This window comes from Puma concolor, chromosome B2, assembly GCF_028749965.1.
Source record: "Puma concolor isolate L17-30 chromosome B2, mPumCon1.1.hap2, whole genome shotgun sequence".
NCBI lineage: Eukaryota > Metazoa > Chordata > Mammalia > Carnivora > Felidae > Puma > Puma concolor.
The window spans coordinates 35,506,509-35,527,441 of NC_141671.1; the positions used below are offsets into that span (position 1 = coordinate 35,506,509).

General features: G+C 39.3%; 1 protein-coding gene across 3 annotated transcripts in view; it reads left to right on the forward strand.

The window, feature by feature from the left end:
* The window catches only part of MAPK14 (mitogen-activated protein kinase 14), a 76,720-nt gene that overhangs the window by 5,811 nt on the left and 49,976 nt on the right, over positions 1–20,933 (forward strand). For all 3 annotated transcript variants that reach the window (XM_086706690.1, XM_086706689.1, XM_086706688.1), the window contains exon 2: positions 19,678–19,807. In XM_086706690.1, the coding sequence (XP_086562816.1) occupies positions 19,678–19,807 (130 nt within the window). The remainder of the gene's footprint in view (positions 1–19,677; positions 19,808–20,933) is intronic.

A 20,933-nucleotide genomic window follows, 5' to 3' on the forward strand; every position in this document is an offset into this window, starting at 1 on the left:
GTATGGGTCGTTCTTCAGGTGTTGGAAATGGAGTATGAACAATCAGAGAAAAATTTGTGCCCATAAGAAATTATATTCTAAGAGGGATGAAAGTAGACGTAGATAATAAATTTAAAAAAATTTTTAGTATGTCAGATGGTTGGTGCTGTGGGGGAAATGAAGCAAGGTAAGGAGAGGAATTACTGGGATGGCTGTGTTGCACTTTTAAGCAGGATAGTCAGGATGGGCCTGGATGATGAAGTGACAGTTGAGCAAAGACCTGCAGGAAGTGATCTAGAACACTGGTTGGACTTGGGTGTGGAGGGAAGAACATTCCAGGCTGAAGGATCAGGAGTTGCAAAGGCTCTGAGGCAACGGCCTCTTTGTCCAGAATAGCTAGGAGACCAGTCTGGCTAGCACTGAATGAACCAGGGGCCAAATAGTAGTAGAAGAGGGTGGAGGGGCTGCAGATGCACAGGGATCATGAAGGACCTTACTTGGCCTTTTAAGAACTTTTGTAAGAACTGTTAGCACCCATTAGAGGTGCTAATAATACTTCAGGGTAGAATGGGGGAGTCCGATGAGTTGGTGCATTGCCCCAACCCATGCGCACAACTGTCATTCCAGAAGGCTCTGAGTACCGGAGCCAGTACTTCTGTTGGGCCCTAGAAATTCAGGGTATTCCAGTCCAGCTCTTTAAATAACATGGGCTTATTTCACTTTTTCAGGTTTCTGTTGCCAAAAGGAAGGGAGCAAAGAGATTAGCTCTAGACTTCTGCTGACAAAAGAAGATTAGCCTGCTGGCAGGTTGAATGTTTTCTAACTTCTTTGGGCTTCTAGGTTTTTCCGTACTATTGGGTCATATTTTAAAAGACATTTTTACCTGCCTTCAACATTGCAGATCTCATTTATTTTTTGTTTTATTTGGCTCTGCATCTGCTTTACATTCCTCCACCTTCCCCCAATGACTGTTACCTGTTACTAATGTTTTAGCTGTGAGGCTCCAAAGCCGTCTCTGTTAACTTGAATAAATTGAAATAGATCGATTAATTTGAATAGATTGAAAGATCCTGCATGTATGTGACCTTACAAAACCCCATAGGATTTATTGTCTTCCTTGCCTTTATAGATACAGGCTTCTCTCCTCTTTCACGGGAGCTATCCCCCTTTTACTGCTCTATCATCTAGTTGTGGAAAATAAGTGTTCCTAAACACAGATTCCCATGGCAACATAACAAAAAGGTAATAGAACAAATGTTTATTTTGTCTAGCTGCTGTCTGAGTAACTTTAGACCCTGAACACGTTGGCTCCTGTTACTTTGAATGATGTTGTTACAGATTTCCTTGTTTTCCTCAAAACCTCTAGGCCTTGGTGGTATTGTCACTGTGCCTGTGACATGAAGGAAGGTATGTGAGTATGTGTGTTTTACTGTCAGTCTGCCCACAAGTATGCATTGGTTGCTTTTGCAGGCTTATGGTCCAGAGTGTAGGCATCACACAACACACAAGCATGCCACAAAAAAAAAAAAAAAAAAAAAAGGCAAAAAAGCATACCAAATGTCCCCTTTGTTTTCTTGAATTCATTAATTCAATATTGGCAGTGCTAAGCACTGTGTTAGGTGTTGTGTTTATAAAGATAAAAAAAAAAAAAACTGAAAAAGCAGGAAGGGTGCCTGCTTTTGAACATATCAGTCTAAAAGGGACACGTTTACATTGGTTCCTCAGAGATTGCTTTGGATGTCCTCTGTAGCTGTTCTATTCTGCATTCTTTCACTTAAGTTGCCATCTCATATCTACGTTTGGGTTTCTACTGCTTCCCTTGAAATTTTCTTTTAGATTCTTTTGTGTCTCTCTTGACTCCAGTGATATACTGGTCACTTTTTATATCTAGGGCAACTTTGTGTAAGGATATGTATTGGAAATCTGTGTCAGAGAAGCCTTTTCATCTGATGATTCAGATCTAGAAAGTGATGACATCAGCACGTGCCCACAATAGGTCAGAACTTCTTCTTTTGATCTGCCTAGGGCTCAGGGAGGCTGTGTTTTAGGGGAAGCAAGGGACTGTGAGGGTAAAGGTCCTTTAGATTCTTAACCCAGTCCTGTACTTCCACTTGGGATGGTGCCCTTAATCATGCCCTTAGTCTGTCCTGTGACATTCAGCCTGAAGTGTCTGGGTTATGCAAGTGTAATATCGAATTCTTCTTTTTTGTATTTCCTCATTCCTGTGGGAAAAAGAACTTTATCCCCAGAAATAAATGCTTTATTCTTAATATCTCCAAGAGCTATTTCTTTCTTTTTTTTTTACCCCCCTCTTCTGTGATATCCATGTAGGGCTTTAGCTAACTTGAGCCTCTTGAACTTAGACTTTTGCATAATAGTTTCTATTTACGTTTTCTGCTCCAGGCTACCAAATGCTCGGAAAATCTTAGTTATCTTCCTCATTTGGTGTAATAAAATTAGGCTTCCTAATGATTTTAGCATTAAATCGAAGTGAAATATCAATGTTGACATCTTATATTGATAAACTTCTAATAGTTTTCTTGACATTATACGTTTGTCTTGCTTCATTTTCTATTCCTAGTTTAGCGTCCTAAGTGCCTTCTTTATGCTTTGAATGATCTCCTTTGAGGTTAGCAATCTCAATAAGTTAAACGATATCGATGCTAAAGGGAACCAAAGGGAGGAAAATAGCAAATTAAGAAAACAGACCGTTTCATGAACATCTATCAAGCTGTGTTTACATTTCCAAATATAACATAACCTAGGGTTACTCAACCTATTGACATTTTGGGTGAGATAATTTTTTTTTGTTGGTGGGGGGCTCTTAGGCATTGTAGGATGTTTAGCAGCATCCCTGTACCCTACTTGTTAGATGCCAGTAGCAACCTCCAGTTGTGACAACCAAAAATGTCTCTAGACGTTGCCATATGTCCCCTGGGGACAAATCACCCTTTGTTGAGACCTACTTATATAACCCTACATATTTGGATTGATTAGCCCTGAGGAAAAACTAGATAGGATAACTTGAACCTTCCACCTCCAAAAAGATAGAAAAACTATACTTTCTGTGCATATTCTTTTTGAATTTATCATCTGATACAATCTTAACAGTAGCCTTGCTCATACACTTGTATGTCCATATTTGTATTTCCAAACCTTATCTCAGAAATATCTAACCCTTTGGATTTCAAGTCCATTGAAATGTAATGTTTCATGCTTTCCCTTGATAATTTTTCTACACACTGCTTGAGGATGATCTCAAATGTGGCACTAACTACCCTACGAATAGATTGATGTTATAAGCTTATATGGTTCATCCTAAGAGATATGGAGGTGATGTTTGAAGGAAGCTTTCATTGGCACTGATAAATGACAGTGCTCATGAAAACTGCAATCGTATGAGTCAAGTACCTGAAGGTTTCTGTAACTAATATTAAGGCAGCATGATTTTGAGAGTTAGAAATGTGTGTGTATATGTATTCGTTTATGTTTTAGATTTACTGTAGTGAAGAAAATCTGTTGGTCATCCATTAGTGTTAAATGTCCATCAATGTTAAAAGAAGTAGACATAAAATATAAGTGAACTGTGTATATAAAAAAGGTATTGATGTGTCTAGAGGTATGGGTGCATTGTGGGCTTTTGTAGTTTGAGTGGTTTCATGGAAGAAAAAGCATTTGAAGATTATTTTGAAAGATGGGTAATATTTGGAGAGGAGGAAAGGGAATGTTTTAAGGTAACAGAAAACATAACTAAGAGAATTAGCTATGAGATGGACTAGCTTGACAGCAAGAATATCTCAGGTAGGGTGAACCCAGTTGTGGTTCTCATTCCGGTTGTACTTCAGAATCATTTGTGGAGGTTTTGTAGATTCTGGTTGTACTTCCGAATCATTTGTAGGCACTTGGGTCCTACACCCAGAAATGAAGAACTAGGTCTGGAGTAGGGCTAAGGCAGTTGCATTTTTCTAGGCCGTGGAGGGCTGTTAAAGTTTCTTGAGTTGTAAAGTAGCGAGAGAAAAGTGTTTTAAAATTGATACTGACTGGAGTGTGTAGAATGGATTGGAAGAAGCAAATGTATTGCTTTTAAAAGTCTTCAGTGATTTGTTTATGTGAGTATTTATTCTGACTCCCCAGCTAGATTTCTCAGTTTCTTGAGGTCAAGAACTACCTGTTTTGGTATGTATTTATTAATCTTGCATTATGTTCCAGGTACTGGAGGATACACAGATCACCTATAGCTTCTGCTCTCCTTCATGGTTTAGGTTTGGAAACAAATAATAAAGGGATTTTTTGTTTTTTGTTTTAGTTCAGTGTCTAAAATATTGGCTACATTATGTTGCTGATTGTAGTCTTAGATCCTATCTAATTGCTGAATAATGTATATTTTAACTTGAGGAAACTATACTTTAGTTATCCATATCATGACAACAAGGATTTGGTCCCTCAATTATATTTTAATTTCTCTATTTTACTGTTATCTCAGAGGTTTACTCAACCTCAGATTTGAGAATAAGAGATCTAAAAATACATATTGAGAATCTACTATGTGTTAAACCCCATGCTGGAAGCTGATTGTGAAACTATTTTATAATAGCATGTTATTTCAACTTAAAACATTTAAATTTTTTTTAATGTTTATTTATTTTTGAGAGAGAGAGACAGAATGCAGGTGGGTTAGGGACAGAGAGAGAGAGGGAGACACAGAATCTGAAGCAGGCTCCAGGCTCTGAGCTGTCAGCACAGAGCCCGACGGGGGGCTTGAACTCACGAGCTGTGAGATCATGACCTGAGCCGAAGTCGGACGCTCAACTGACTGAGCCACCCAGGCACCCCTCCACTTAAAACATTTAAAACTATCTTTTATAGTTCGTAAAGTAGTCACATAATCTTATTTGAACCTCAAAACAGCATTGTGAGATAAAGAGAGCTGGTGATACCCCCATTTTATTGATTTGGGAACAGGCTTGTAGAAACTTTGTCTGAGATCACCTGCTAGGAAGTGCCAGAACCAAAACTAGAACTCAGATCTTTCGACTACTAGTTTACTTTTCTCTGTATCACACCGCATACGTTTATGCTTAATAGAAAATTTTGAGATTAGAGCATCAAAATCCCGCAGAGACCATTCACTAGGATGAAAAGTAGCTTTGTTAAATGGAATTCCAGTGATTTTCCTTGGGCAGTAAAAAGATTCTTAAGTAATACAATATTCCCAAAAGTAACTGAGATATCTCGAAAATTCCAATATTTTGTTTAAAAAAATCAAGTCACTATGTTTAGTGATTTAAAAATATGACCATAAATTATTTGATGCTTCTCCTTTACAGAGGTGGAGCTCATAATCTTCACCCTCAGTGAAGGTTGGACTTACTGACTCACTGTTCTAATATATGGAATGTGTAGTAATGATGGAGTGTGATTTCTAAGGGTAGGTCATAAAAGATATGTGGCCCCCATCTTGCTCTTTTCTCTGAACGTTTCTCTGAAATGAGTTTCTCTAGAGCAGTTTTTCAACTTCAGCACCATTGACATTTTGGGCCAGATAACTCTTTGCTGTGAGGGATGTTTAGCAGTATCCCTGGCCTCTACCCATATAGAGATGCCAATAGCACCCCCCTCCCCAGCCCCCTCAACACTGCCCCCCCCCCCCTCAGGTGTAATAGGCAAAAATGACCCAGCCATTATCCAATATCCCCTGGGGGAAAACTGCCTTCTGTTGAGAACCACCACTTCAGGGACAGCCAGCAGCTATGCTGAGAAGACACCCAAGCAGTCCTGAAGAGAAGCCCACATTGCGAAGAACTGAGGCCTGCCAAAGCCATGTAAGGCAGCCATCCTGGAAGTGGCGCTTCCAGCCTCGGTCAAGCCTTCAGATGACTGTAGCCAACTAAGGCCAACATCCTGACTGCACCCTCATGAGAGACTATGAGCCAGAACCACTCAGCATCCTGCTCCCCAATTCCTGGCTCACAAAAACTGTGAGATAATAAATCTTGTTTAAGCCACCAAATTTGGGGGTAATACATTAAATGTTACTGTAAAATATATGTCATATAAGATGGAGAGTCACAGACTAAGCAAACCAAAAATTGTGAAGGCACGTTAATGCCTGTTACATGCATCTATAGATACTCATGTTCATAGCATATACTTGTAAGGGTGCTTTTCTGGATATGAAGCCTATCAGCACTATTACTGTAAAAGCCTTTTAATTGTAGTAGCAAAGCAAAGTTCATTGATTGTAATACTAAATAGTTACAATGTAACATGGTTAGTTTATTTCATATTTGCTTGCATGCAGTTAAAAATTATTTAATGATTGGGGCGCCTGGGTGGCGCAGTCAGTTAGGCGTCCGACTTCAGCCAGGTCACGATCTCGCGGTCCGTGAGTTCGAGCCCCGCGTCAGGCTCTGGGCTGATGGCTCGGAGCCTGGAGCCTGTTTCCGATTCTCTGTCTCCCTCTCTCTCTGCCCCTTCCCCGTTCATGTTCTGTCTCTCTCTGTCCCAAAAATAAATAAACGTTGAAAAAAAAAATTGTTAAAAAAAAAAAAATAAAAAAAATAATAAAAATTATTTAATGATAACTTCAAAACGTTTCTTACTGAAGTTTTCAAACACAAAAGTAGAGAAGATAAACCCATGGTGACAACATTCTAATGAGGCTTGGGAAAATAATGCCACATGTAATAAAATAATCCACATATAATATTTTTGTAATCAACATGAGGTAACTATTGTTCTTGATGCATATGTATCATTTTGCATTTGCAATAAAAAAAATACGTTAACAGGGGCACCTGAGTGGCTCAGTTGGTGGAGCGTTGGGCTCTTGGTTTCAGCTCAGGTCATGATCCCAGGTTGGTGGGATTGAGCCCCACGTCGGGCTCTGCGCTGAGCATGGAGCCTGCTTGTGATTCTTTCTCTCCCTCTCTCTCTGCCCCTTCCCTGCTTGTACTGTCTCTCTCTCTAAAATAAAAAATAAAGTAAAAAAAATATGGTAACAGACACCACTGTGGCATTTATTTACTTATTTATAAAGTTTATTTGTTTATTTTGAGAAAGAGAGAGAATCCCAACTAGGCTCTGTGCTGTCAGCACAGAGTCTAATGTGGGGCTCAATCTCAGGAACCATGAGATCATGACCTGAGCCAAAATCAAGAGTTGGAGGCTTAACTGATTGAGCCACGTAGACATCCCTCCACTGTGACTTTTAAAGCTTCAATGAAGAAATATCTTACAAAAATCATTTTATTTTCTTTCTTGTTTTGTTTTTGTTTTGTTGTTTTTTAGAAGGGGAGGGGGAATGAGCAGGGGAGGGACAACAGGAGAGAGAGAGAGAGAGAGAGAGAACCTTAGGCTCTGCACCCAGAGCAGTGGGTGGGGCTCGATCTCACCACCTTGAGATCATGACCTGAGCCGAAATCCTGAGTCCAATGTTTAACAAACTGAGCCACTCAGGCACCCCAGTTTGGATTTTTAGACTGCACGTCTAAGTGAATTTCTGCATTGTTTGAATTTTAGTTTTCATCAGGCTAATAAAAATTGAAGCAATTGTGAAAAACATTTTTGCTCCAGTTGCTTAGAAGTTTTGCAGCAAGAATTGGGCCAATCAGGAGTGGCAAGTATCTCGCATATATGTTGTCATGCCCTGAATTCCAGCCACATAACTAGTGTCCCTGATAAATCCTGTCACAAATACATTTTCCTATCTGAATGAGATTTTCTTTTTTTTTATTTTTTTAAATTTTTTTTTTTTAACGTTTATTTATTTTTTTGGGACAGAGAGAGACAGAGCATGAACGGGGGAGGGGCAGAGAGAGAGGGAGACACAGAATCAGAAACAGGCTCCAGGCTCTGAGCCATCAGCCCAGAGCCCGATGCGGGGCTCGAACTCATGGACCGCGAGATCGTGACCTGGCTGAAGTCGGACGCTTAACCGACTGCGCCACCCAGGCGCCCCTGAATGAGATTTTCATGAAAATACTGAATTTGCATAAAAGTTCTTAATAGTTATGTAAGGCGAGTTATGTGGTCAATTAAATTCCTTTTTCCATTCAGGGTACTAATCCGTTTGATAGGGTTTTTTATATGTTATTTGTGTTTTGAGTTTCTTTGAGAGGAATATTTAAAACTGAAAAGCTAGAGAACTGGTCATGTTGTACATACTTGTAACAATTGTGTTAATAACATCTGTTGTTCTGCCCATAAGTATGAAAGTGTTATTGTAAGAAACTAAATTCCACTTAAAAGTACCATATATAGTTGCAAATAGTCAAATAATTTTGTGATTTTTTTAAAAAAAATCAAAGTGTTATTTAGAAAAAGTATTTGAGAGTTAGTGAAGATATTAAAAAAAATAAAAAAAAAACTAACAATATTTCAAATGTTATAAGTTTTAAAAGTCCGTTTTAAGTTTCTTGCTTCTCTGAATATTTTTTGAGGTTCCTAAATCAAAACTTGAGTTCTAGTTTTTGCATAAATTTGCCTTATTTTCATGACATTATTTCCAAAATGGAGGGGTAGAGCGTAAAAATAGAAAACTACAGGGATACTTGCACATTTGCCTGAATTTAGAAGAAAGGAAAAGTGGATTTCTGTAATAGAGGGAGATGTGTGCCCAAAAAGATTTCCAGTATGCTGTATATTGAAATTTGTATCAGGTGTTCTAGGTAAAGAGAAAGTTCCCAAGTTAGTAGTATAAATTACTTAGTTATTTAAAAGGCACATTTTAAAGGCTGTTATCAATTAACCTGAATTCAATTGGAAAAAAGCCTCAAACTGTATGATTGGGAGAAGAGATGTCATGTTTTTGCAAACTATTTCTTTCCCCTTAGATACACATTAAAGTCTATTTATTTTGAGACAGAGCGCACATGCACATGAGCAGGGGAGGGGCAGAGAGAGAGAGAAAAAATCCCAAGCAGGCTTCATGTCAGCACAGAGCCAGGCGTGGGGCTGGATCCCATGAACCATGAGATCATGACCTGAGCCCAAATCTAGTTGATGCTTAACCCCTTGAGCCACCCAGGTACCTCTCCCCTTAGGTATTTTAATTAATGCACTAATGAGAATTTGTTAATTCATTGTAACTACAAATTTTAATATATTTAAATTTTTCATTAATTTCCAAAAATAAAATTGTGTTTGTCTTTTTAACCATGATTGAGGGTTCATTTTTTTCTCATTAACATCATTCAGGGATTAGTGAAGTCATCTATGACCATTGAAAGAAACTGTAAAACCACTTCTGATCCCCACAGATTACTCAGAGACTTGTCAGGTGATTGCTCATTCTTCATTCTGTTTGCGGAAAACCCCAATTGTTTTTTGAGGAAAGACTTGGTGCTGTCATTTGTCACTCTGTGAGTGTGGGCACTTGTCCTCGGCCTTTCTTAAGGGGCTGTCTCTCTTCCTCTACCTAGCAGCTCACCTGGCTGGGAGAGTGTGTTGATCTGCCTCTACTTTGCTACACAAAATCTGCAAGCTGGGTGCCAGCCACGGAGCAGAAACAAAACCTGTGTCTCTAAACCTATCAAAAGCTCAGTTGGTGAAAATCCTCTTTGGAGGATTCTGAGGAACATGGAACTTACTCTCTTTTTTTCTAAACACACTTAAGAGTTCCTCTTTGATTAAGTCCGTCAGAGAGCAGAGTGCCATGCTATTATGTACTCTCCACCCACCTTTGCTAATAATGAACTGTATGTTGGCTTTATGAAAGTCTCCACTGATGAATACTCTAAGAAAAGAACCATCAGAAACCCACTATTATATTTGTGTAAGAATGTTGATTAGGACATTTTTACCACATTATACAGTGTCTCCTTCATAAACATACACAGGAGGAACTTTTCTCTGGTTTTACTACAGGAATAATTATGCCTTTCTCAGTTCTCCTGAGTACCCAGTTTGTTTTTATTATATGGTTCCTGTGACTCATGTCTTAACTGGTTGTGTTCTCTTGTTGTGTGATGGCTTTAGTGGACTCAGAGCCAAAATTGAGACCCACCTCTAATGGGTATTTAGAAAGGACCTCACAATATACATTTTTTTTTTCAATTTTTTAAATGGTTATTTTTGAGAGAAAGCATGATTGGAGGAGGGGCAGAGAGAGAGGGAGACACAGAATCCCAAGCAGCCTCCAGGCTCTGAGCTGTCAGCACAGAGCCCGATGCGGGGCTTGAACTCACAAACTGCAGGATCAAGACCTAGGCTGAAGTGGGACGTAACAGCCACCCAGGCGCCTCTCATAATATACATTTGTATATTAACCTCATCCGTCCAGAGTTTATTCTCCTGTAATCACTGTCATTTCAAATTATGTATATACAGTTCCAGGCTGCTTTAAATCCATTGTGGAATAAAGTAGGATAAATAAGTTTAGAAGTTAAACAATTATATTAGGATATATTAAGAATCTAGTAAGCCAGTTTTTTTCAGGGAGGGAGGAGGCAAATATGAATGTGTACTTAACCATTCAGTTTTATTTAATGAATATTATATCCTATGCACTGGATTCATAGCAGATGAGTGACTGTGACATAACTTCTTTCAATGAGTTTTACATTTTTTTCTTTAATTTTTTCTTTACCACGTGAATAACTTTATAAAATGTGAGTTAATTTTAGAACTTTGGGAGACTTTATGTGAATTCACAGTTGGAGGAAAAACTTATTAAGCAGTGTATCCTGAGTTTTAGTTTGGGGAACCTCACCATTGTAAAGATAATTCCATTTTATGATGTTGTTCATGAAAACAAGGTTTTTATTTGTAGCTCTAATTTAAAAAATGTGATTAAGAGGCCCAACTGGTAATACTAGTAAGTGAATCATTATCATAAAGGCAAAGCCAGTAGCTGCTCCTTGGGTTGCCCTTAATCCTGGGCAGTTTGGCATTCTGGAAAAAGAGTGAACACTGAAATTAGACCAATCCAGGTTTGAATCCCACTGTGTATGAGTTACATGACCTTGGGTGAGTTGTTAATATTTCTGACCATCAGTTTCTTATTTTGGAAAGTAAATATAACTATCTCAAAAAGTTATTATAAGGATTAAACATTTCCCAGATAGTATGTGACATGGTCAGGTATTCAGTAAATTTGAATTTCTTTCCTTTGGGTATTTAATTGGTTTTATTAGGTGATTAAGAAATTGTTAATTTCTGCTTTGGGTGATTACAGTGTTCAATTTAGGATGAAATGAGTGATTTCTCCTCTCTCCAAACATTGTTTTGATTAGTGATAGTAACGGGAGGCTAGGTCAGAGCAGTTAAATGCTTAAAGCGGTGGTGTTGGGGATGGGTCGTATATTCCTTGTTTCAGTAGCTTTGCTATAGGGATTCTGCTTAACTGACAAACAGAAAGCAGTTTCTCTGAACAATTCCTGCTTGTTCTCTTTTGTAAGCATATTATGTTTTAAAAAGTGTAAGTGCATGTCCTTTGAAGTAAAAATTATTTGTTCTAGGGAAATCATGCAATTATTGATGAAGCAGTATGAATTAAGATGTCCATTGTAGTAGTTTTTATAGTATTTGTGTATGTGAATGAATAGAATGGCTATAATGCCCATCAATAAAGAGAATAGTTAAGTAGATTGTGGTGCAGATATTTAAGGAAATTACTGTAAATTATTGTTTAGTAAAATGGAAAATGCTTATGGCTTACGAACAGAGGATACAAATTTATGTTCTGTGAGTATAGCTATGTAAGTATCATTTGAAGGAGATACAATGTTAATAGTGGCTTTATTAAAGTTAGTACCTATTTTTTTATTTTAGGTTAATAGAACAATATAGATGACTTATGCTTGTAATTCACTAATGACCTTATTAAAAGATATAAGCTCATTTTTTAAAAAAATCAGAGGATAGAAAAATATAAATAAGTAAAAATGTTAAAATTCTGAATATTTTAGATATTTCTTGTCTGCACATGTATATATACATGTACAAGTACACTTTTTTTTCCACAGATAGGCTCATTCTTTACTTCTGAAAGTTGTTTCTTCCCATCAATAATATAACATGTACATGTTAGTACTCCGTGGAGATTCTTGTTAATGGCTACAATATATGGGAGAATGTGCCATAATCTAAATTCTCTGTCGTTGGACATTAAGGTCATTTCTGGTTTTGTTCTTGTGAACAGGCTGCAGTAAACATTTGCATATTTTGAACCCAATTTATATATTATATGTAATTTTTATTATTTTTATTTAATCTAATTTTTTTAGAGAGAACACACAAGTGAGAGTGTGAGTGTTATTTTTATTTAATCTAATTTTTTTAGAGAGAGAGAACACACAAGTGAGAGAGTGAGAGCAGGAGAGGGGCAGAAAGAGTGGAGGGAGGAGGGGCAGAGAGAGAATATTAACCCACACTGGGCTCGATCTCACGACCCTGAGATTGTGACCTGAGCCAAAATCAAGACGTTTAACCAACTGAGACACGCAGGCACCCCATAAGTACATTTTTTTTTTAAGTTTTATTTAAGTAATCTCTACACCTCACGTGAGGCTGGAACTCACAACTTTGAGATGAAGAGTCACATGCTCTTGCGACTGAGCCAGCTGGACGCCACTATATATAAATTTGTATACTCAATGTATATATTTTTGAACCCACTTTGTAGAAACGTGGTCAACTGTGTATAGTTACACTGTGTTGTTGGGCGTTCTTTGCTTTCATGTATGTTTCATAATCTCAGATGGCAAGTTCTGTGATATCAGGTACTATGTTTAGTGTTTCTTTTATATCCATAAAGCTCTCGTGAAGGAGATATTTCAGCAAATACTCAGGAAGTGATACTTTGGTATTTGTAAGAAACCACATCATTGACTCCATCAGTGTCCTAAATTCACAGGGAGTAGTTAGAACTTTAGGGATTGAGAAACTTCCCCTACATAAAGTAATGCATCCAGAGTGAAAGTTTTTTCTTCTGAAATGCTTATTAATGCTATCCTGAGTTCAATGTAAAATTACAAGAAATACTTTGTCCATATGAAATGCAATTAATTATAGTAGGAAGCATTTTAGAAAAGCAGAGTTCATATAATTAGGATATATTTAAAATGGACTGAACTGTTGGCAAAGTTGAACTTGATTATTCTTTAAGAGTTCCATACGGAGATCCATTAAGGAGTCATTCAATGGTATCCATTAAGAGTTCGTGCTTGAAAACATACCAGTTGAATCTGAATCTCAGCTCTGCCATTTTCTGTCCATACTGTGGGTACATTGTTTAATCGCTTTGTGCCTCAGTTTTCTCATCTGTACAATGGAAATAATAATAATAATGTCTTTTTCTTTTAAGAGAGTGAGAGCATGCACCAGCTGAGGAAAGGGGCAGAGAGAGAGAATCCCAGGCAGGCTCCATGCTCAGCAGGGAGCCCAACGCTGGGCTTGATCCCCTGACCCTGGGATCATGACCTGAGCCAAAACCAAGAGTTGGACGCTCAACCAAATGAGCCACCCGGGCGCCCCAATAATGATGTCTTTTTGATAAAGATGTTCATTTATGTAAAGATCTAAAAACAGTATCTTGCAATAACAAAGCACTCAATGATTGTATGTTTTTAACATTACTATCAGTTTCTTGTTGGATGCTATTGAATTTATTTTTCTTTTAAGATTTTATTTTAAGTAATTCTACACCCTACATGGGGCTCGAAATTACAACCCGAGATCATAAGTCGCACGCTCCACCGACTGAGCCAGCTGGGTGCCCCTGGATGCTACTGAATTTGTAAAAATTGAGAGCCAAATAATAAAGTTGAAGATTTTTCTTTCATGTTTCAGATAACTGCATTACAAAATACTCTTTCATGCTTTTGTTAAGCATATTTTGAGAGTGTGCCCCTGCCGGGCATTATGCTAAGTACTGTGCAATACAGAAGTGATAAACCAGAAGACAGTGACTGCCCTCCAGGTGCTTATGATGAATGGGAAAGGCAGACATTATTAATGTCTAATAATTAAGCTTTACTACAGGCCAGGCCCTTCTGCTAAAGCTACTACAAAAGTTATCACATTTAATCTTAACGAGCATTCTCTTTATTAGATACGTACCTTATCCTCATTTTATATATAAGCCCGAGAGAATTTAATTAACTTTCTCAAGATTATATAGCTACTAAGTGACAGAATTTGAATTGAAATCCAGATTGTCTAATACCAAAGCCCTAGCCCTTATTTAACCACCCTGCTGGGTGGTAAATAAACATACAGTAATAAATTGTGATTATTGGGATAGGGTACTGATTAATCCTAGCCTACCTTTTGCTGAATAGATACAGGAGTCAAATAGAGATGAAAATATGTACTTTATTACTGTAAAGCTGGCATGGAGAACAGCTTGGACAGGCAGCTCAAGTAGCCTTCTTATTTTTTCCCTACTGAGTTGAACTTGCACATTCAGTCATAGGCAGGTCAGCCAGAAACCTGATGACATTCCTTGCTCCAGGAGGTCCCCAAGGGCTTATCAGTGGAGGAGAGAACATGTTCAGCCTACAGGTGGGCAGGCAAACTGAGGTGGAGAGTTGAGGAGGATGGGTCACATAGCAGGGGCCATTTTCTGTCTCACAAGAGCCATTGAGGGGTTTAGAGAAGAGGATAAGTTGACTTGGTACTTCCAAGAGGGAAGAAGTTATTATTTTATGGGTTTGTAGGAACAGGAGTGGGAGAGAAGAGAACACCCCCTCCCTTTTTGTAGGATAAGGAAGGAAACAAGAAGGAGGGTGTTGTGACAGAGAATAACAGACCTGTTGATACATCTCTGAGGGGGATGGCTATTTAAACCAATGCTTGAAGAAGAAGGATTTGGCTGTAGGGTAGAGTGGAGGTGGGAGAGAAGAGCAGCTCAGGAACCAGAAACAGCCTGTCTGAAGAGTTGAAGGAACTAAAAGGAGCCAGCATGTTCAAAACATAGTGGCTGGGGGAAAGGAAAGAGTCATGCAGGAGCAGGTTAGAGTGGTCATTGGTGGTCAGGTCATCTGAGCCTTGTAGGCTATGATAGGAAACTTGCATTTTATTTTATGTACCAAGGAAATTTCTTGAAGGATTTGAAAGCAATGGGTAGTGTCATCTAATTTATATTTTTAAAAGATTGAATTGGATGCTTGTGGTGAGTGTATTAGAATGTAACAAAACAGGGGCGCCTGGGTGGCTCAGTCGGTTAAGCGTCCAACTTCGGCTCAGGTCATGATCTCACGGTCCGTGAGTTCGAGCCCTGTGTCAGGCTCTGTGCTGACAGCTCAGAGCCTGAAGCCTGTTTCAGATTCTGTGTCTCCCTCTCTCTGACCCTCCCCCATTCATGCTCTGCCTCTCTCTGTCTCAAAAATAAATAAATGTTAAAAAAAAATTAAAAAAAAGAAAAAGAATGTCACAAAACAGGAGGTAGGGAGACCAGCAGAAGAAGGCAGGCTGGTGACGAGGATGATTTGGACTAGTATGTTAGCAGTGCAATGGAGAGAAGTTGAATTAGAGATGTATTTTGGAGATGGGAAACTACAAGACTTGCTGATAGGTTTGGATGGGGACCAGGAGGCTGGAGCTGGAGGAAAGGGAGAAAACAAGTGATACTCAGATGTCTGACTTGAGCAATTGGATGGAAAGTCCATTTATTGAAATATAAGAGACAAGGAGAGGAATAGTTATAGGTGTTTTGAACTTGCTAAGCTTTAAGGTGCTTATGTGTTTTTCATATGGAGATGTTAGGAAGGCAGTCAGGCTCAGAGAAGGGATTTCAGTGAGAGATTTGGGAGTTTTCAATATAAGATGGCATTTAAGTCTTGGACATAGATGAGATTATCCAGAAGAATGTAGGAGAGAGAAGAGGCCCTAGTGCCATGCCCTGAGGAACTAACAGAGTTCAAGTAGAGGAACCACATGCAATGAGGACAGAGAGGGAGTTGCCATAGAGGTCACAGAAAACCAGTAGAATGTGCTGATACGGACTCCAGAATGGAGAGTGTTTAGAGAAAGGGGAAGTGTTAACCGTGTCAATTTCTAATCCAGAAAAGTGGCAGTTGGATTTGGTAACAGGTCATTAATGACCCGAGAAGAACGGTTTCAGTGTAATGGGTTGAGGAAAGAATGGGAGCCAAGGAAATGACTCACACCTTAAGATACACATGAATTACCTGGAGATCTTGTCAAAATGTAGATTCTACTTTAAGGGCTGAGATTCTGCATTTCTAAAGAGCTCCCACATAATGCCAGTGTTGCTGGTCTGTGGAATGGCAGAGGTAAAGACTTCACTGTGGGTTAGAGTTATGTGGCGGGCTTCATAAAATACAGATTGCTGGACCCACTTCAGGGTTTCCATCCAATTCAGTAGGTCTAGGGTGACACCTGAGAATGTGCATTTCTTACAAGTTCCCAGGTGACACGAATGCTACTGATCTAGGAACCATACTTTGAGAACCCTTGGAGAACATTAACTGTAGTGAGGAGCTTTCAAGGTTAAGTTTTTGTTTGTTTGTTGAGGGTGGGAAATAACTAGAGCATATTTATGTTGATGAGAATGATCCAAAAGATAGGCAGAAGCTCAGAATGGAGAGAGAAAAGGAATGAAGGAGTAAAGAACTTGAAAGGAGGAGGGAGATGGCTCCAAAGTGAGAGGTCTTGGATTTTTGTAAGAAAGGACATGTGTTCTTAGTTAGAGCAAGAGACAAAGCAGAGAAGATAGGTCCAACTGCAGGTGGGTTTGTAGACTTACCCAGGAGGCAGATGGAGCTTCCCTTTGATGGTTTCTATTTTCCCAATGAAGCCAAGGACAACTTTGAGGGAAGAGAGTGAATTAGAGGTTTGAAGAGAGTGACAGTGTCAAATGATGACTTTGAGTAAGAAAATGGACTTCCTAGGGGAAAAAAAATGGCAGTTTTAGGGCACTTGGGTGGTTCGGTTGAGTGTCCAGCTCTTGGTTTCAGCTCAGGTCATGATCTCACGGTTCATGAGTTCAAGCCCCGTGTTGCGTTCTGCACTGACAGTGCAGAGCCTACTAGGGGTTCTCTCTCTTCCTTTCTCTCTCTCCCTCTTTCTCCGCCCCTTCCCTGCTCATGTTCTTTCTCTCAAAATAAATGAGTAAACTAGGGGCGCCTGGGTGGCGCAGTCGGTTAAGCGTCCGACTTCAGCCAGGTCACGATCTCGCGGTCTTTGAGTTCGAGCCCCGCGTCAGGCTCTGGGCTGATGGCTCAGAGCCTGGAGCCTGTTTCCGATTCTGTGTGTCCCTCTCTCTCTGCCCCTCCCCCGTTCATGCTCTGTCTCTCTCTGTCCCAAAAATAAATAAACGTTAAAAAAAAAAAAAAAATGAGTAAACTTAAAAAAAAAATTCTTAAAAAAAAAAAAGTGGCAGTTTTGAGAGCCTTATTTGAGGGTAAGGCCAGAAATTAAGAATGAAACCAGTCTGTATGATTGTCCATTTTTTTTTTCTTCAACCACAATTTGTTCTTGGATTCAGACAAGGGAAATAAAAATAGTTGAGATCACCCAAAGTCAGACTTTATCCAGGTGAGTATAGGAGAGAGAGGCAAACACACAAGGGAACATGCAATCTAAGCCAGGCGAGAAGGAAAATGAAGATGGGAGAGGGCTTGAAGGGTCGAATCAGGCAGTGACGATGAGGTCCACAAATTGTTGTAGTCAGGATACAATTAAACTAGAAGTAAACTGAAAGGCAAAGAAGGTTTGTGATGGAAAACGGGTGCTGGCATTCAAAATTGTGTAGGCAGGGCAGCTTTTGGTGGAGACAGAGGTCCAGGGTGTGACCATGGAGGTGGCTGGACGAGGTGGAGTTTCCTGGAGAGGTCAGGAAACCGAGAGGCCGGGATGTTGGATGTGCCTTCCACCTGGATGTTGAAGTTGCCAAGAATGATGACAGATGTTGAGGGTGGAGAGAGACTTTGAGATAGGAACTAACTTTTTGGTAAATAATGGAAAATTCCAGGTCAGTGGATTATAGCAGCAGGGAGAATGGAACTAATGGAGAATTAGAGGCTGGAAGTAGGCATGGTTGGCAAGGAGGACATCTGCCCCACCTGCTAGCTTTGAGGTACCTGGGATGTGCCCGCTAAGGGCAGGGCTGTAAGACAAGTAGTGTCTTCAAGGTAGAGCCTAGTTTCAATTAAATCAAAGAGTTGGAGGGAAGGCTCAGAAAAGGGGTTGAAGATTTACAGGAGTTGATAACAAATTGGGAGTTGAAGAGTAAGGACATAGTGTAAGGATTTGGGAGTGAAGGGAGGGGAACTTCTGGAACAAGTACAGAGTCACATGGGAAAGAGTTTGGTCATGGTAGATGATCCCAAAGTCTTGGATGCCCATTAGAGGCTGAGATAAACAGGAGGATGCGGCATGATTGGATTAGCCCAGTCTCTAAAAATAATTAAAATACACATCAGGATTCTTGCTGTAGTTGTCCTACATGATCTAGCCTCTGCCCATGCCTCTGACCTCATTCTTTTCTACTCTCCCCTTGCTCCCTGTGTCCCACCTACACAGGCCATCTTTATGCCCTCCAGCACGCCATAGTTTTTCTACCACTGTTTCTTTTTTCCTTTGTTTGCACTAGTTCTTCTGAGAGGCAGCATGGCAAAGTGGTTAATAGCATGAGCTGTGGATCCAGATTCTCTGCTCCTGCCACTTTCTAGCTTTGTGATCATGGTCAAGTTGCTTAATCTCTCCGTGCTTCAGTTTCCAAATTTCTGACTGGGGGAATGATAATAGCATTCACTTTGTAGGGGTGTTAGGGATTAAAAATTATTTTAATTTTAATTTTAAAAATTAATGTAAAGGGCCTAGAATAGTTTCTGGTATATGATAAAGACTCCATAAATATTAATAATACTGTTGTTGTTTTTTTCTGTTTGACGTTCTTTTTCCCTATACCTTTATATGGCTATTGCTTTCTCATCATTCAGTCGTCTCAGCTCAAATGTACTTCCTCAGACATTCTAGCTAAAGTAGCAAAACCCCACTGGCTGTCTTCATTTGTCCCATTCTGTTTTATTTAGTCCTAACATTCATCACTATTTGAAATTATTTTTATTATCCTGTTCTTCCCTACCCCCATCCCCTGAGGGCTGAGATTTGTTGACCTGTTCCTTACTACATCTAAGCTTCTAAAAAGTGGCAGATACTTTGTAGATGCTCAGGAAATTGTTGTGCCAACTCATTGCCCTGAAAGCATCCCAAGCCCTCCTCTCTGGTCAGGCAGTATTTGGTGGCAAGGTGACAGTGAAGGCTACATCAGAGAAGACAGAGTCCAGCTCTTTATATATCAGTCTATTGGCTCATGTAGATGAAGTGGCTGCTTATTTTCAAGTTAACTGGGACACAACTACATCCATTTTTAAATTTATTGTCTAGCTGCTTTCTATGACCACAGAGTTGTTGAGGAGTTGTAACAAAGACCCTAAGCCTCCCAGAGTCTAAAATATTTACTATCTGGTCCTTCATAGAAAAAATTTTCTGATCCCTGATTTAGATGCATCAAAAAAAAGATGAGAAGGAAACACCATAATTAACAGATTACTTTGGATAGTGGGGTTATAGGTTGTTTTAGTTTTTATGTTTATATTTTATACTTTTTATGTATCTTTGTGTAGACCCATTTAATCTGAAAAAGGAAAAGCCTTATAAATACTGATTTTGAAATATTTAAAGCACATTTAATGATGAATTTTTCCTGTGTTTTTTTTTTTTCCTTAGTGCTGCCTTTGACACAAAAACTGGGTTACGTGTGGCAGTGAAGAAGCTCTCCAGACCGTTTCAGTCCATCATTCATGCCAAAAGGACCTACAGAGAACTGCGGTTACTTAAACATATGAAACATGAAAATGTAAGTTATTCATTCAAGGAAGAATAAATGCTGCTGTTGAATAAACTGGAAAAAGTTGTGTTTTAATTGCTGCAAATGGGCGTACATTAGAACGCATCACGCTGTGGACCGCGCCTCATACTGGGGTGTAGTGGCCACTGCATTGAACAGACTTTTTTAATGAAAGGATTTTTGAGAGAAAAGATTAAACAAATTTGCATTCTTTACTACATTTACTTCAGGCTGTAGTGTCCAAATATGGGAGTCCAAGGCTATTTTATGTTATTATGGATTATTTCGGTGGGGAAGTTTGAGGCAGCATGTGTTAGGCTCACTGAATGTCCTTTCAAAGGTGGCTGTTATTTTATGGATAATTTAATATTATAATTTTCCTTTTTAATCTTTTTCAAGACAGCTTTTCCAAATTCAGGCATTTTAATAAATGTGACAAAGACATCATTTAAGTTAAATGTAACTTTTTCCTTTCTGTCAGTTTGGGAATTTGAAAGCAATGCCATACTGCAAAAAATCCTAAAATCCTAGAAAATCCTAATACCGTGGGGGCATTTGGGTGGCTCTGTCGGTTGAGCATCCGACTCTTGGTTTCAGCTCAGGTCATGATCTCATGTTCCGTGAGATTGAGCCCTGAGTAGGGCTCTGTGCTTGCCTGCTTGTGACAGCACAGAGCCTGCTTGGGGTTCTCTTCCTCTCTCTGTGCCCCACCCCTGCTCTGCTCACTGGCACGAGTGCACACACATACACACACTCTGTCTTTCAAAACAAATAAATAAACGTAAAAACCCCAATGCAGTAAATAAAGGGATGCAATTGCAATGTTAGCTGAAAGAGAAAAAAAAACAATCGATTGAAGATACTTACTTTCCTAAATTTCAAAATCAAGTTTTTTTTTTTTTTTTTTAAATTTTTTTTTTTTTTTCAATGTTTATTTATTTTTGGGACAGAGAGAGACAGAGCATGAACGGGGGAGGGGCACAGAGAGAGGGAGACACAGAATCGGAAACAGGCTCCAGGCTCCGAGCCATCAGCCCAGAGCCTGACGCGGGGCTCGAACCCACGGACCGCGAGATCGTGACCTGGCTGAAGTCGGACGCTTAACCGACTGCGCCACCCAGGCGCCCCTCAAAAT